General features: G+C 50.1%; 2 protein-coding genes across 2 annotated transcripts in view; one reads left to right on the forward strand and one right to left on the reverse strand.

The window, feature by feature from the left end:
• Positions 1–11634, reverse strand: part of LOC128657401 (gastrula zinc finger protein XlCGF8.2DB-like) — a 44759-nt gene extending 33125 nt beyond the window's left edge. Inside the window, exon 1 of the mRNA XM_053711737.1 lies at positions 11597–11634. The gene's annotated coding sequence lies outside the window, so the exon portion shown is untranslated. The remainder of the gene's footprint in view (positions 1–11596) is intronic.
• Positions 11635–13473: 1839 nt separating this feature from the next.
• LOC128657402 (oocyte zinc finger protein XlCOF7.1-like) overlaps positions 13474–15415 on the forward strand; it is a 186845-nt gene continuing 184903 nt past the window's right edge. The window contains exon 1 of the mRNA XM_053711739.1: positions 13474–13589. Coding sequence (XP_053567714.1) covers positions 13512–13589 — 78 coding nt within the window. The 5' untranslated portion in view covers positions 13474–13511. The remainder of the gene's footprint in view (positions 13590–15415) is intronic.

Here is a 15415-nt window from a genome sequence, read left to right on the forward strand (position 1 = left end):
GCAGGAGGTTATGTGGAAAAGGCTGATCACTTCAGGGCAGGAGGTTATGTGGGATGGGCTGTTTGCTTCAAGGAGGGAGGTTATGTGGGATGGGCTGATCTCTTCAGGGCAGGAGGTTATGTGGGAGGGACTGATCACTGTAAGGCAGGAGGTTATGTGGGAGGAGCTGATCTCTGCAGGGCAGAGGTTATGTAGGACGGGCTGATCTCTGCAGGGCAGGAGGTTATGTAGGAGGAACTGATCACTGCAGGCTAGGAAATTATGCAGGAGGAGCAGATCGCTGCAGGTCATGAGGTTATGTGGGAGGGACTGATTGCTGCAAGGCAGGAGGTTATGTGGGAGGGACTGCTCACTGCAAGGCAGGGGGTTATGTGGGAGGAGCTGATCGCTGCAGGGCAGGGTTATGTGGGAGGGGCTGATCTCTGCAAGGCAGGAGGTTATGTGTGAGGGACTGATCAGTGTAAGGCAGGAGGTTATGTGGGAGGAGCTGATCTCTGCAGGGCAGAGGTTATGTAGGACGGGCTGATCTCTGCAGGGCAGGAGGTTATGTAGGAGGGACTGATCACTGCAGGCTAGGAAATTATGCAGGAGGAGCAGATCGCTGCAGGTCATGAGGTTATGTGGGAGGGACTGATTGCTGCAAGGCAGGATGTTATGTGGGAGGGACTGCTCACTGCAAGGCAGGGGGTTATGTGGGAGGAGCTGATCGCTGCAGGGCAGGGTTATGTGGGAGGGGCTGATCTCTGCAAGGCAGGAGGTAATGTGGGAGGAGCAGATCGCTGCAGGTCAGCAGGTTATGTGGGTCTGATTGCTGTAGGACAGTGAGTTATGTGGGAGGGACTGATTGCTGCAAGGCAGGAGGTTATGTGGGAGGGACTGCTCACTGCAAGGCAGGGGGTTATGTGGGAGGGGCTGATCGTTGCAGGGTAGAAGGTTATGTGGAAAGGGCTGATCACTGCAGGGCATGAGGGTATGTGGGAGGTGATAATTACTGTATGGCAGGAGGTTATGTGGGAGAGGCTAATTGCTGCAGGGCAGGAGGTTATGTGGGAGGGGCTGATTGCTGTATGGCAGGTTATGTGGGAGGGGCTGATTTCTGCAGGGCAGGAGGTTATGTGGGAGGGGCTGATCGCTGCAGGGTAGAAGGTTATGTGGAAAGGGCTGATCACTGCAGGGCATGAGGGTACGTGGGAGGTGCTGATTGCTGTATGGCAGGAGGTTATGTGGGAGAGGCTAATTGCTGCAGGGCAGGAGGTTATGTGGGAGGGGCTTATTGCTGTATGGCAGGAGGTTATGTGAAAGGGGCTAATATTTGCAGGACAGAAGGATATGTTGCAGGGGCTGATTGCTGCAGGGCAGGAGGTTATGTGAGAGGTGCTGATCGCTTTAGGGCTGGAGATTATGGGGGAGGAGCTGATCGCTTCAGGGCAGGAGGTTATGGGGGAGGAGCTGAACGCTTCAGTGCAGGAGGTTATGTGGGAGGGCCTAATAACTGCAGGGCAGGAGGTTATGTGGGGGGCGACTGATCTCTGAAGGGTAGGAGGTTATATGTGAGAGGAGCTGATCGCTGCAGAGCAGGAGGTATGTGGGAGGGGCGGATCTCTGCAAGGCAGGAGGTTATGTGTGAGGGACTGATCAGTGTAAGGCAGGAGGTTATGTGGGAGGAGCTGATCTCTGCAGGGCAGAGGTTATGTAGGACGGGCTGATCTCTGCAGGGCAGGAGGTTATGTAGGAGGGACTGATCACTGCAGGCTAGGAAATTATGCAGGAGGAGCAGATCGCTGCAGGTCATGAGGTTATGTGGGAGGGACTGATTGCTGCAAGGCAGGATGTTATGTGGGAGGGACTGCTCACTGCAAGGCAGGGGGTTATGTGGGAGGAGCTGATCGCTGCAGGGCAGGGTTATGTGGGAGGGGCTGATCTCTGCCAGGCAGGAGGTAATGTGGGAGGAGCAGATCGCTGCAGGTCAGCAGGTTATGTGGGTCTGATTGCTGTAGGACAGTGAGTTATGTGGGAGGGACTGATTGCTGCAAGGCAGGAGGTTATGTGGGAGGGACTGCTCACTGCAAGGCAGGGGGTTATGTGGGAGGGGCTGATCGTTGCAGGGTAGAAGGTTATGTGGAAAGGGCTGATCACTGCAGGGCATGAGGGTATGTGGGAGGTGCTGATTACTGTATGGCAGGAGGTTATGTGGGAGAGGCTAATTGCTGCAGGGCAGGAGGTTATGTGGGAGGGGCTGATTGCTGTATGGCAGGTTATGTGGGAGGGGCTGATTTCTGCAGGGCAGGAGGTTATGTGGGAGGGGCTGATCGCTGCAGGGTAGAAGGTTATGTGGAAAGGGCTGATCACTGCAGGGCATGAGGGTACGTGGGAGGTGCTGATTGCTGTATGGCAGGAGGTTATGTGGGAGAGGCTAATTGCTGCAGGGCAGGAGGTTATGTGGGAGGGGCTTATTGCTGTATGGCAGGAGGTTATGTGAAAGGGGCTAATATTTGCAGGACAGAAGGTTATGTTGCAGGGGCTGATTGCTGCAGGGCAGGAGGTTATGTGAGAGGTGCTGATCGCTTTAGGGCTGGAGATTATGGGGGAGGAGCTGATCGCTTCAGGGCAGGAGGTTGTGGGGGAGGAGCTGAACGCTTCAGTGCAGGAGGTTATGTGGGAGGGCCTAATAACTGCAGGGCAGGAGGTTATGTGGGGGGCGACTGATCTCTGAAGGGTAGGAGGTTATATGTGAGAGGAGCTGATCGCTGCAGAGCAGGAGGTATGTGGGAGGGGCGGATCTCTGCAAGTCAGGAGGTTATGTGGGAGGGACTGATCACTGCAGGGCAAAAGGTTATGTGGGAGGGGCTGATCACAGCAGGGTAGAAGGTTATGTGGGAGGGGCTTGATCGCTGTATGGCAGGAGGTTATGTGGGAAGGGCTGATCACTGCAGGGTAGGAGATTATGTGGGAAGGGCTGATCACTGCAGGGTAGGAGGTTATGTGTGAAGGGCTGATTGCTGCAGGTCAGGTGGTTATGTGGGAGGGACTGATCACTTCAAGGCAGAAGTTTATGTGGAAGGAGCTAATCTATGCAGGGCAAGAGGTATATGTGAGGGGATGATCTCTACAGGTCAGGAGGTTCTGTGAGAGGAGCCGATTTCTACAAGGCAGGAGGTTATATGGGAGGGTCTGATTGTTGAAGGACAGGAAGCTATGTGGGAGAGTCTGATTGCTGCATTGCAGGAGGTTTTATGGGAGGGTCCGATTGCTGCAAAACAGGAGTTTATGTGGGAGGAGCAGATTTCGACATGTCATGAGGTTATGTGGGAGAGTCTGATTGCTGCAAACAGGAGGTTATGTGGGAGGAGGTGATTGCCTAAAGGTAGGAGGATATGTGGGAGGGTCTGTTTGCTGCATTACAGGAGGTTATGCGGGAGGAGCAAATTGCTGCAGGTCAGGAAGCTATGTGGGAGGAGCTATGTGGGAGGGACTGATTGCTGCAGGGCAGGAGGTGATGTGGGAGGGGCTGATCACTGCAGGGTAGAAGGTTATGTGGGAGTGGCTGATCGCTGTATGGCAGGAGGTTATGTGGGAAGGGCTGATCGCTACAGGGAATGAGTGTATGTGGGAGGTGCTGATTGCTGTATGGCAGGAAGTTATGTGGAAGGGGCTAATCATTGCAGAACAGAAGGCTATGTTGCAATGGCAGGAGGTTATCTGGGAGGAGCTGATCGCTTCAGGGCAGGAGGTAATGTGGGAGCGACTGATGGCTGCAGGGTAGGAGGTTATGTGGGATGAGCTGATCGATGCAGGGCAGGAGGTATGTGGGAGGGGATGATCTCTGCAGGTCAGGAGTTATGTGGGAGGAGCTGATTTCTACAAGGCAGGCGGTTATATGGGAGGGTCTGATTGCTGAAGGATAGGAAGCTATGTGGGAGAGTCCGATTGCTGCACTGCAGGAGGTTTGTGGGAGGGTCTGATTACTGCAAAACAGGAGGTTATATGGGAGGAGGTGATTGCTAAAAGGTAGGAGGATATGTGGGAGGATCTGTTTGCTGCATTACAGGAGGTTATGTGGGAGGAGCTGATTGCTACAGAGCAGTAGGTTATATGGGATGCCTGTCAGGGCTAAAACTCTCAGCATGGCAACTATATACTGTAATATATATATATATATATATATATATACATATATATATATAAATTTACATACATACAGTATACTCACACACACCACACAGAGGAAGTCTAGCACTCACTTGCAAGTCTCTCCCTCCGTGTCTCTCTCTCTCTCCGTGTCTCTCTCTCTCTCCCTCCGTGTCTCTCTCCCTCCGTGTCTCTCTCCCTCCGTCTCTCTCTCTCCCTCCATCTCTCTCTCCATCCATCTCTCTCTCTCCCTCCCTCCGTCTCTCTCTCTCCCTCCGTCTCTCTCTCTCTCTCCCTCCGTCTCTCTCTCTCCCTCCGTCCTTCTCTCTCTCTCTCCCTCCGTCTCTCTCTCTCCTTCCGTCTCTCTTTCTCTCCCTCCCTCCGTCTCTCTTTCTTCCCCTCCCTCCGTCTCTCTTTCTCTCCCTCCCTCCGTCTCTCTTTCTCTCCCTCCCTCCGTCTCTCTTTCTCTCCCTCCCTCCGTCTCTCTTTCTCTTCCTCCCTCCGTCTCTCTTTCTCTTCCTCCCTCCGTCTCTCTTTCTCTCCCTCCCTCCGTCTCTCTCCCTCCCTCCGTCTCTCTCTCCGTCTCTCTCTCTCTCCCTCCGTCTCTCTCTCTCTCCCTCCCTCCGTCTCTCTCTCCCTTCGTCTTTCTCTCCCTTCGTTTCTCCCTCCCTCCGTCTCTCTCTCCCTCCGTCTCTCTCTCCCTCCCTCCGTCTCTCTCTCCCTCCGTCTCTCCCTCCCTCCGTCTCTCTCTCCTGTCTCTCTCTCTCTCTCCCTCCGTCTCTCTCTCTCTCCCTCCGTCTCTCTCTCCCTCCCTCCGTCTCTCTCTCCCTCCCTCCGTCTCTCTCTCCCTGCCTCCGTCTCTCTCTCTCTCTCCCTCCGTCTCTCTCTCTCTCTCCCTCCGTCTCTCTCTCTCTCCCTCCGTCTCTCTCTCTCTCTCCCTCCGTCTCTCTCTCTCTCTCCCTCCGTCTCTCTTTCTCTCCCTCCCTCCGTCTCTCTTTCTCTCTCTCCCTCCCTCCGTGTCTCTCTCTCCCTCCGTGTCTCTCTCTCCCTCCGTGTCTCTCTCTCCCTCCGTGTCTCTCTCTCCCTCCGTGTCTCTCTCTCCCTCCGTGTCTCTCTCTCTCTCTCTCCCTCCGTCTCTCTCTCTCTCTCTCCCTCCGTCTCTCTCTCCCTCCCTCCGTCTCTCTCTCTCTCCCTCCGTCTCTCTCTCCCTCCCTCCGTCTCTCTCTCCCTCCGTCTCTCTATCCCTCCCTCCGTCTCTCTCTCCCTCCGTCTCTCTATCCCTCCCTCCGTCTCTCTCTCCCTCCGTCTCTCTCTCCCTCCCTCCGTCTCTCTCTCCCTTCGTCTTTCTCTCCCTTCGTCTCTCCCTCCCTCCGTCTCTCTCTCCCTCCCTCCGTCTCTCTCTCCCTCCCTCCGTCTCTCTCTCCCTCCCTCCGTCTCTCCCTCCCTCTCTCTCTCCTGTCTCTCTCTCTCTCTCTCCCTCCGTCTCTCTCTCCCTCCCTCCGTCTCTCTCTCCCTCCGTCTCTCTCTCCCTCCCTCCGTCTCTCTCTCCCTCCCTCCCTCCGTCTCTCTCTCCCTCCCTCCGTCTCTCTCTCCCTCTCCCTCCGTCTCTCTCTCTCTCTCCCTCCGTCTCTCTCTCTCTCCCTCCGTCTCTCTCTCTCTCCCTCCGTCTCTCTCTCTCTCCCTCCGTCTCTCTCTCTCTCCCTCCGTCTCTCTCTCTCCCTCCGTCTCTCTTTCTCTCCCTCCCTCCGTCTCTCTTTCTCTCCCTCCCTCTGTCTCTCTTTCTCTCCCTCCGTCTCTCTCTCTCCCTCCGTGTCTCTCTCTCCCTCCGTGTCTCTCTCTCCCTCCGTGTCTCTCTCTCCCTCCGTGTCTCTCTCTCCCTCCGTGTCTCTCTCTCCCTCCGTGTCTCTCTCTCTCTCTCCCTCCGTCTCTCTCTCCCTCCCTCCGTCTCTCTCTCCCTCCCTCCGTCTCTCTCTCCCTCCGTCTCTCTCTCCCTCCGTCTCTCTCTCTCTCCCTCCCTCCGTCTCTCTTTCTCTCCCTCCCTCTCTCTTTCTCTCCCTCCCTCCGTCTCTCTTTCTCTCCCTCCCTCTGTCTCTCTTTCTCTCCCTCCCTCCGTGTCTCTCTCTCCCTCCGTGTCTCTCTCTCCCTCCGTGTCTCTCTCTCCCTCCGTGTCCCTCTCTCCCTCCGTGTCCCTCTCTCCCTCCGTGTCCCTCGCTCCCTCCGTGTCTCTCGCTCCCTCCGTGTCTCTCGCTCCCTCCGTGTCTCTCGCTCCCTCCGTGTCTCTCTCTCCGTGTCTCTCTCTCCCTCCGTGTCTCTCTCTCCCTCCGTGTCTCTCTCTCCCTCCGTGTCTCTCTCCCTCTCCCTCCATCTCTCTCTCTCTCCCTCCGTGTCTCTCTCCCTCCGTGTCTCTCTCCCTCCATCTCTCTCTCTCCCTCCATCCATCTCTCTCTCTCCCTCCATCCATCTCTTTCCCTCCATCTCTCTCTCTCTCCCCGTCTCTCCCTCCCTCCGTCTCTCTTTCCCTCCGTCTCTCTCTCCCTCCCTCCGTCTCTCTCTCCCTCCCTCCGTGTCTCTCTCTCCCTCCGTGTCTCTCTCTCCCTCCGTGTCTCTCTCTCTCCCCCCGTGTCTCTCTCCCTCCGTGTTTCTCTCTCTCCCCCTCCATCTCTCTCTCTCCCTCCGTGTCTCTCTCCCTCCGTGTCTCTCTCCCTCCGTGTCTCTCTCCCTCCCTCCATCTCTCTCACTCCATCCATCTCTCTCTCTCCATCTCTCTCTCTCTCCCCGTCTCTCCCTCCCTCCGTCTCTCTTTCCCTCCGTCTCTCTCTACCTCCCTCTGTCTCTCTCTCCCTTCGTCTCTCTCTCCCTCTGTCTCTCTCTCTCCCTCCGTCTCTCTCTCCCTCCGTCTCTCTCTCCCTTCGTCTCTTTCTCCCTCCGTCTCTCTCCCTCCGTCTCTCTCTCTCCGTCCGTCTCTCTCTCCCTCCGTCCGTCTCTCTCTCCCTCCGTCCGTCTCTCTCTCCCTCCGTCCGTCTCTCTCTCCCTCCGTCCATCTCTCTCTCCCTCCGTCTCTCTCTCCCTCCGTCCGTCTCTCTCTCCCTCCCTCTGTGTCTCTCTCTCCCTCCCTTTGTGTCTCTCTCTCCCTCCCTCTGTCTCTCTCTCCCTCCATCTGTGTCTCTCTCTCCCTCCATCTGTGTCTCTCTCTCCCTCCATCTGTGTCTCTCTCGCTCTCCCCCTCCTTTCCCCCTTCCTCTCTCTCTCCCCCCCTCTCGCTCTCCCCCCTCGTGTTTGATAATCGATAATCGTAGGTGTTAAGGAGTAGTCTGAGGGCCTCATTGACCAAGTCATTCTTGTTTATCACAACCACGGACCCTCCCTTGTCAGCGGCACGGACCACCAACGTGGAATTGGAGCCTAGTGCTTTCAATGCATCCCTTTCTTTCCTTGTCAGATTGTAATTAGTTTTTGTTTCTTGATAATACAATCTGGTTGAGTCTGTTTCTATTCTGCTTTGAAAGTTCTCAATGATGATACCCCGACTTTGTATAGGATAACTTAGAGTTTCTGTTGGAGCCCAAACTGGGTGCATCTACTTGTTCGACATTCAGGGATTCCAGTACTGAGAGGCTGCACAGATCTTGGAATTCCAAGGTATCCAAAGGTTGATTATCTATTGACCCAATGGCAGTTAATGAGAGAGCACTCTCAGGACTGGTCGCTAGTAAAAAATGTTTTTTTAGCATTAGTTTGCATACAAACCTGTTCACATCCAACAAAGTGCTAAAAAGATTAAAAGAGTTTGTAGGAACAAAGCCTAATCCCAAACTCAAAACTTTATGTTCTGTAGCACTCAATGTATAAGTGGACAGGTTTATAACACTACTCACTGATATCTGGTTTGTCTCTGGTTCCTTCGGAATATGCAACCTCCCTTGTAGGCCCCTCTTGTACCTTGCCCCCCCCTCCCTGTCTCCTTGCGGGTGGGGGGGGGGGAAGGGAAAAAAACTCCAATTAGATGAGTTTACCTTTCATCTCTGCTTAGGCCTATTGGCGTTTACTAATTCAGCATCTGCTGTACCAAATGTAAATTCGATACCCTATTGGCCTACACAGATATGCTTATTTGTTCTGTCCCTCCAAGAGATTAAGCGCTCCCCCATTGTGTTACCACAAATTAGTAAGGTGATGCTTTGTTAATACCTGGTAGTAAAAAGGTTGTAGATTAAATACTTGGCAATAGAGGAAGTACCGAGAATGAGTTAAATTGTATAATGTTGTGTAAACCAATAGGAGTCAATTAACTGTTTTAAGAGGTGGGGAGCTTCCCTTTGAACTCCAACAGCTTTGACAACGGCATAAAGCCGAAACGAGTCAGCTGGTCTAGCTGACTCTTTTTTTACACGCTCTTCTGTGTATGTTTCCTACCGGAATCGTTTTTACCCTTTTTGGAATAAAGTATTTACGTTTTTATTAAGCTAGTGATCTGCTTAATTTATTGTTTCACTAAGTGACACAAAGCCTAGTTTTTATAGGGCAGATGTTTATATAATGTGTCATTTGCATTATCACCTATGAAAGTGGATAGGAGCAGTGCATTCAGGGGACTTTTGAGGGGTGCTATCCCTAAGTAAGGGTCTTAACTATAGTGTCATTCGATTCTACTCATTCTGGGGTATGCTTGAGAAATAGTTACTAATTGACACAGTGCTTTCAGGGGGATTTTGAGGGGTCTTATCCCCAAGTTTGGGTCTTAACTTAGGTGTTATTTGATTCTGCTCAGTCAGGGGTACACTTGGGTAGTAGTCATTAAGTGACACAAAGCCTAGTTTTTATAGGGCAGATGTTTATATGATGTATGTATCACCTATGAGAGTGGAAATTGACACAGTGCATTCAGGGGGCTCTTGAGGGGTCCTATCCCCAAGTTAGGTGTCATTTGATTCTGCTTAGTGTTGGCTATACTTGGGTAGTAGTTACTAAGTGACACAAAGTCTAGTTTTATAGGTCAGTTGTTTATACGATGTATGCGTTTACCATTATCACCTATGAGAGTGGATAGGGGCAGTGCATTCCGGGGGCTCTGGCGGGGTCCTATACCCAAGTCAGGGTCCTAACTTTGATGTAATTGGATTTTGCTCTTTTTGGGGGTTACTTGGATAATAGTCACTAAGTGACACACAGCCTTGATTTTATAGGCCAGATTTTTATATGATATATGTATTAACTATCTAAGTGGATAGGAGCAGTGCATTTAGGGAGCTTTTGCGGAGTCCTATCCCCAAGTTAGGGTCCTAACTTTGATGTCATTGGATTCTGCTCTCTCTGGGCGTTACTTGGATAATAGTCACTAAGTGACACAAAGCCTAGTTTTCATAGGGCAGATGTTTATATGATGTATGTATTTGCATTATCACCTATGAGTGTGGATAGGGGAAGTGCATTCAGGGAACACCTGAGGGGTCTAATCCCAGACATCCCAACCTGCAAAAACTCATTTTAGGAAGATGGTTTCACCCGCTACTGCGCCCCCCCCCCCCCCCCCAGTTATATATTGGACACCTTGAAACCCTAAATAAGATAGAGACTTATCATTAAAGTAGCATTAAAAAAAGTAGCTTTATTGCACAAACACATACAACACACCTATTTTTCAGTGATTGTACGCTTGTTGAATGCTTAAATATTTTAGAATACGAAGTTTAATTACATGCACTAAATAAGGTAGTATTTGTGTTTTATTTTATTAAAATCAGTGGGGGCTTTTTGGTTACTGATGCATGCTTTGAGGGTTCTATAATGTCCCAGCAACTAAAGGCATTCCTTAAAGGAGCACTTTTCCGGATTTGGGCCACATTAGATCATGTTACTTGGAGTTTCAGGGAGATTGCATTCCATTTGCTGGCATCAGGGAGCCGCTATTACAATCAGGGAGACTCCCTGAACTTCAGGGAGAGTTGGGATGTCTGTAATCCCAGACATCCCAACCTGCAAAAACTCATTTCAGGGAGGTGGCTTCACCCGCTACTGCGCCGCCATCCCCCCCCCCTCCCAGTTATATACTGGACACCTTAAAACCCGAAATAAGATAAAGACTTATCATTAAAGTAGCTTCCCACTAAAGTCACATTAAAAAAAAGTAGTTATATTGCACAATCACATACAACAAGTCTATTATCCAGTGATCGTACGCTTGTTGAATGCTTAAATATTTTAGAAAATGAAGTTTAATTACGTGCAGTAAATAAGGTAGTATTTGTGTTTTATTTTATTAAAATCAGTGGAGGCTTTTTGGTTACTGATGCATGCTTTGAGGGTTCTATAACGTCCCAGCAACTAAAGGCATTCCTTAAAGGGCCAGTAACCCCACCAAATAAGGTTATATAATAATGCACACAGTGCAGAATTATATAACTTTAGCCTAGCGTCACGTTTCTTAAGCAGCGTATAGCAAAGATATTTAGCTACGATAATCTATTTTTCAGAACGCCGCTCCTGGTTCTACTGAGCGGGTCTGTTTTTTACCTAAGCGCATCGGGCACGCTGTCTAGTCACAGCACGCCCGATCGCGCCATTAAACTGAATGTGCTCGCTCCCGCTCGGGTATGGTAGCGAGAGCGAGCTACATTCAGTTTAATGGCGCGATCGGGCGTGCTGTGACTAGACAGCGTGCCCGATGCGCTTAGGTAAAAAACAGACCCGCTCAGTAGAACCAGGAGCGGCGTTCTGAAAAATAGATTATCGTAGCTAAATATCTTTGCTATACGCTGCTTAAGAAACGTGACGCTAGGCTAAAGTTATATAATTCTGCACTGTGTGCATTATTATATAACCTTATTTGGTGGGGTTACTGGCCCTTTAAAGAAACACTTTTCCGGATTTGGGCCACATTGGATCATGGTACTTGGAGTTTCAGTGAGATTGCATTCCATTTGCTGGCATCAGGGAGCCACTATTAAAATCAGGGAGACTCCCTGAACTTCAGGGAGAGTTAGATAACTTTGATATTATTTTGTTATGCTCAGTCAGGGGTATGGTTGGGTAGTAGTCATTAAATGACACAAAGCTTAGTTTTCATATTTTTTTCTTTGTTTTTATTTACCATGGAAATCCCCATAAGTGTTTGAGTAATGAATAACGTGTCTAACTTCAGGACGGCCCAGTACCTTATATAAGGATTAATAATATTATATAGATGTCCCCTCTAACACACACACACACTTCCTTAGTACTTTATATAAAGATATATATTATAGAGAGAGGTTCTTCTCTCTCTCACACATACAGAGACCCTCCTGAGTATAATATAATATTGAGAGATTCTCGATATATTATATAACTATCCTCCTCCCCAGTAAGTTATACACTGATATATAACATCATATTGATGCTCCTGTCTCACAGACATACGTTCTCAGTACAGTATCCATAGATATGCTATTCAACTATTCATATAATAATACATATTATACAAGTTACTTACGCTTTATTGGTTGCAGCTAAATCCCATCCGGCTTTAGGACCGGCAAAGTAACGTGACGCCGTGACATCATCAGTACTTTAGAGGAAGGGACCAAGGTAGTACATTTATGGTATATACTATTTACATCTTAGAGTTGTTATGTGAGTAAGCGGCTGTTTGTGACATTCAGAATGCAGCGTGACTTCTAAGAGGGAACCGCCTGTAGTCTGAGGGTGATGTGTGTGCTCGGGTGTGAAGAGGGTTTCTTATTTATTCAGGATTGGGTTTAAATGGTGAACAGGGAGCTGTAGCGAGGGGGGAAGAGGCCTGAGAGGGTTAGGATCTGGCTATGTGTAAGGAGGAGGGGTGATTAGAGGGTGAGGGGGCTGTATATGAGAGAGGAGGAGGATGAGAAGGAGGCAGTGTGATGGAATAGGAACTTAGGAAGGAGCTGTGTGAGGGAGTGAAGTGGTTAAGAGGATGAGTAGAGGGCTGCGTGAGGGGAAATTGGGCTGATAGGAAGAGAAAGAAGTTAGGGGTTGAGGAAGAAGCTGCTTAAGTGAGACGGGGATAAGAGGAGGAGGAGGCTGTGTGAGGGGGTAGGAGGGTGCTATGTGATGGGAGGAGGGGGTTAAGAGGGTGAGGAAGGGGCAATGTGAGGAAAAAACTGTAATAAGAGGGAGAGATGGGCTGAAATGGTGAGCAGGAGGCTGTGTGAGGGAGAGGGGGTTGAGAGGGTAAGGAGGAGGCTTTAAGTGAGGGAGAATATATATATATATATATATATATATATTTCCCATACGAAGAGTTCCTGGTAGATCGCTTCTCTCTTTGTATGCAAATTAATATGACCCTGGGGAAGTCTCCCTATGGGTGATGGGGGTAACCAGACGTGGACTCCTTGCCCAGTGTGCTTAGAGGAATGTGGCTGCACCTTACTGACGAGGCCCATAGGAGGCCGAAATGATCGTCTGGGGTTGTCATGTTCCTTGTTCAAAGGAGAATTGCCTTGTATTTTGGGGCTGGACTGACCTTCGTGGGATCAGACTGATATACTTCAGGAACGTTTTCCTCTGTGAAAAGCACACTGGTCAAAAACAGGCTGCTCCTGGGTGGTAAATCGCCATAGAACTAGCTGATGAGCTGTTGTTCGTTCCTGGTAGAGCGCTTCTCTCTTCATATGTGTGTGTGTGTATGTGTATATATATATATATATATATATATATATATATATATATATTCTCAAGCAGGAAGGTTGAGGGGGCACACTGAAAAATATTGCATTGCCTGGTAAGAGAGTTCAGATTCCAAAATGCTGAGGAAAGAGTAACCAATCACAGCAAAAGAGGGGGAGCATAAGTCCGGCAGCTCAGACACAGCTCTTATCTTAAAGCTTAAATTTAGAAGCCCTGCTGCACCCCACTTTCTAGCAGGGGAGATCTTCAGTACACACAGCTAAAATAAACCTGCAGCTATTTAATTGCATGGCTGACCTGTGAAAACTGTTGCTGTGACTCTTAGACCTCTCCCAGGTTATTTTACCCAGCAACAGTGCCCATTTTCTTGGCTCCTCTTGCGCCTTAGGGTGCAGGATAAAGAATTTATGCTGTTTAATGTCACCTACTGCTTCTCAGGATTTTTGCTGGCTTTTTAATATTAAATAAATGTTATCCCCTGTAAGTTGACAAACCTGTTGTATATCGATTGTCACACTTTGTGTATTATCTGCTCTACATTCAGCTGGTCACATGTGTAGCATTAGATTGTGCATAAGTGAAATAAACATGTTTAATATCATATAATTATCGCTTTAATATAATATAAATACAAGAAGTGCTCTGATTCTTTCCTATCTCTTATTTCACAGTTTTTTTCTCATGTTGTCGTTTTCTTCTTGCAGGTGTCACATTTATAGCATCTGACTCAGTCACTGACGATGAACAAATACAGGAAGCAGTTGGCAGAGCAGTTCCTGAGTCAGGCCCTGAGCATCATCTGCCTGCTGACCGGAGAGGTGAGAGCTGCTGAGGAATATCATGATATGACTGGTCTTATTTACTGACATATCTCACTGACTATAACATCAGCTCGGCCACCTACACCACCCCCTGCGCCCAAGGGCCTTGCACAACCCTCTACTGTAAAACCTCCCCAGCACTCACGGTCCCCAGCAAAACCCTCTACTGCAAAACCTCCCCAGCACCCAGGGTCCTCTGCACAACCCTCTACTGCAAAACCTCCCCAGCACCCAGGGTCCCTTGCACAACCCTCTACTGCAAAACCTCCCCAGCACCCAGGGTCCCTTGCACAACCCTCTACTGCAAAACCTCCCCAGCACCCAGGGTCCCTTGCACAACCCTCTACTGCAAAACCTCCCCAGCACCCAGGGTCCTCTGCACAACCCTCTACTGCAAAACCTCCCCAGCACCCAGGGTCCCTTGCACAACCCTCTACTGCAAAACCTCCCCAGCACCCAGGGTCCCTTGCACAACCCTCTACTGCAAAACCTCCCCAGCACCCAGGGTCCTCTGCACAACCCTGTACTGCAAAACCTCCCCAGCACCCAGGGTCCCTTGCACAACCCACTACTGCAAAACCTCCCCAGCACCCAGGGTCCCCTGCACAACTCTCTACTGCAAAACCTCCCCAGCACTCGGTCCCCTGCACAACTCTCTACTGCAAAACCTCCCCAGCACTCAGGGTCCCCTGCACAACTCTCTACTGCAAAACCTCCCCAGCACCCAGGGTCCCCTGCACAACTCTCTACTGCAAAACCTCCCCAGCACCCAGGGTCCCCTGCACAACTCTCTACTGCAAAACCTCCCCAGCACCCAGGGTCCCCTGCATAACCCTCTACTGCAACCCTCCCCCAGGGTCCCCTAAACCCGTGTTTCTCAACCGCAGTTCTCAAGTACCCCCAACAGGCAACGTTTTCATTATAGCTGAACCAGAGCACAGGTGAAATAATCAGCTGATGGGTGTGAGCAGGTTAGTAACCATGGTGTTACTGATCAGCTGATTACTTCACTTGTGCACTGGTTCAACTATAATGAAAACCTGACCTGTTGGGGGTAATTGAGGACCGCGGTTGAGAAACATTGCCCTACACAATCCTCTACTGCCACACTTTCCCCAGCACCCAGGGACCTCTGCACAATCCTCTACTGGGAGAAAAAAAAACAGCACCAGGGTCTCCTGCGCAGCTCTTACGGCAAAACCTCCCCCTGCTCAACCCTCTACTGCAAAATCGCTTCCAGGGTCCCCTGCACAACCCTCTACTGCAGGGGTCGACAAATCTGTTTAAAATGTAGGAACCAGAAAAACCTCTTCTGCAAAATGTCTTCCAGCACCCAGGGTCCCCTGCACAACCCTCCACAGCAACATCTTCACCAGCACCCAGGGTCTCCTGCACAAACCTCTACTGAAATACCTACCCCAGCACCCAGGGTTCCCTGCACAACCCTCAGCTACTTAACCCTCTATTGCACAAACTTCGATTTCAAAACATCCCCCAGCACCCTAGGTCCCCAGCACAATCCTCCACTGTAAAATTATACAAAAATTTCAACTTCAGGCCCTACTCCATGAACCCTGTGGAAAACACTTCCTCCAGAACCCCAAGGGTCGTCCTGCATAATACACAAAAAATATAAAACACCAATTTCTAAGGGCTACCTTGCAGGACCCCCGTACCCAAGCAGTTTCCACAAAGTAATTCAGTCTATTATGTTCCTTTGTGGTGGTCAAGACAGTGAAGAAACCCCTTAATTTAAAAAGATTTATAAGTAAACAGGAACTGGAGAAATGTTATTCCAGGGAAACCAAGTCTGACAATTTTCT

The sequence above is a fragment of the Bombina bombina genome, chromosome 4 (genome assembly GCF_027579735.1).
Source record: "Bombina bombina isolate aBomBom1 chromosome 4, aBomBom1.pri, whole genome shotgun sequence".
NCBI lineage: Eukaryota > Metazoa > Chordata > Amphibia > Anura > Bombinatoridae > Bombina > Bombina bombina.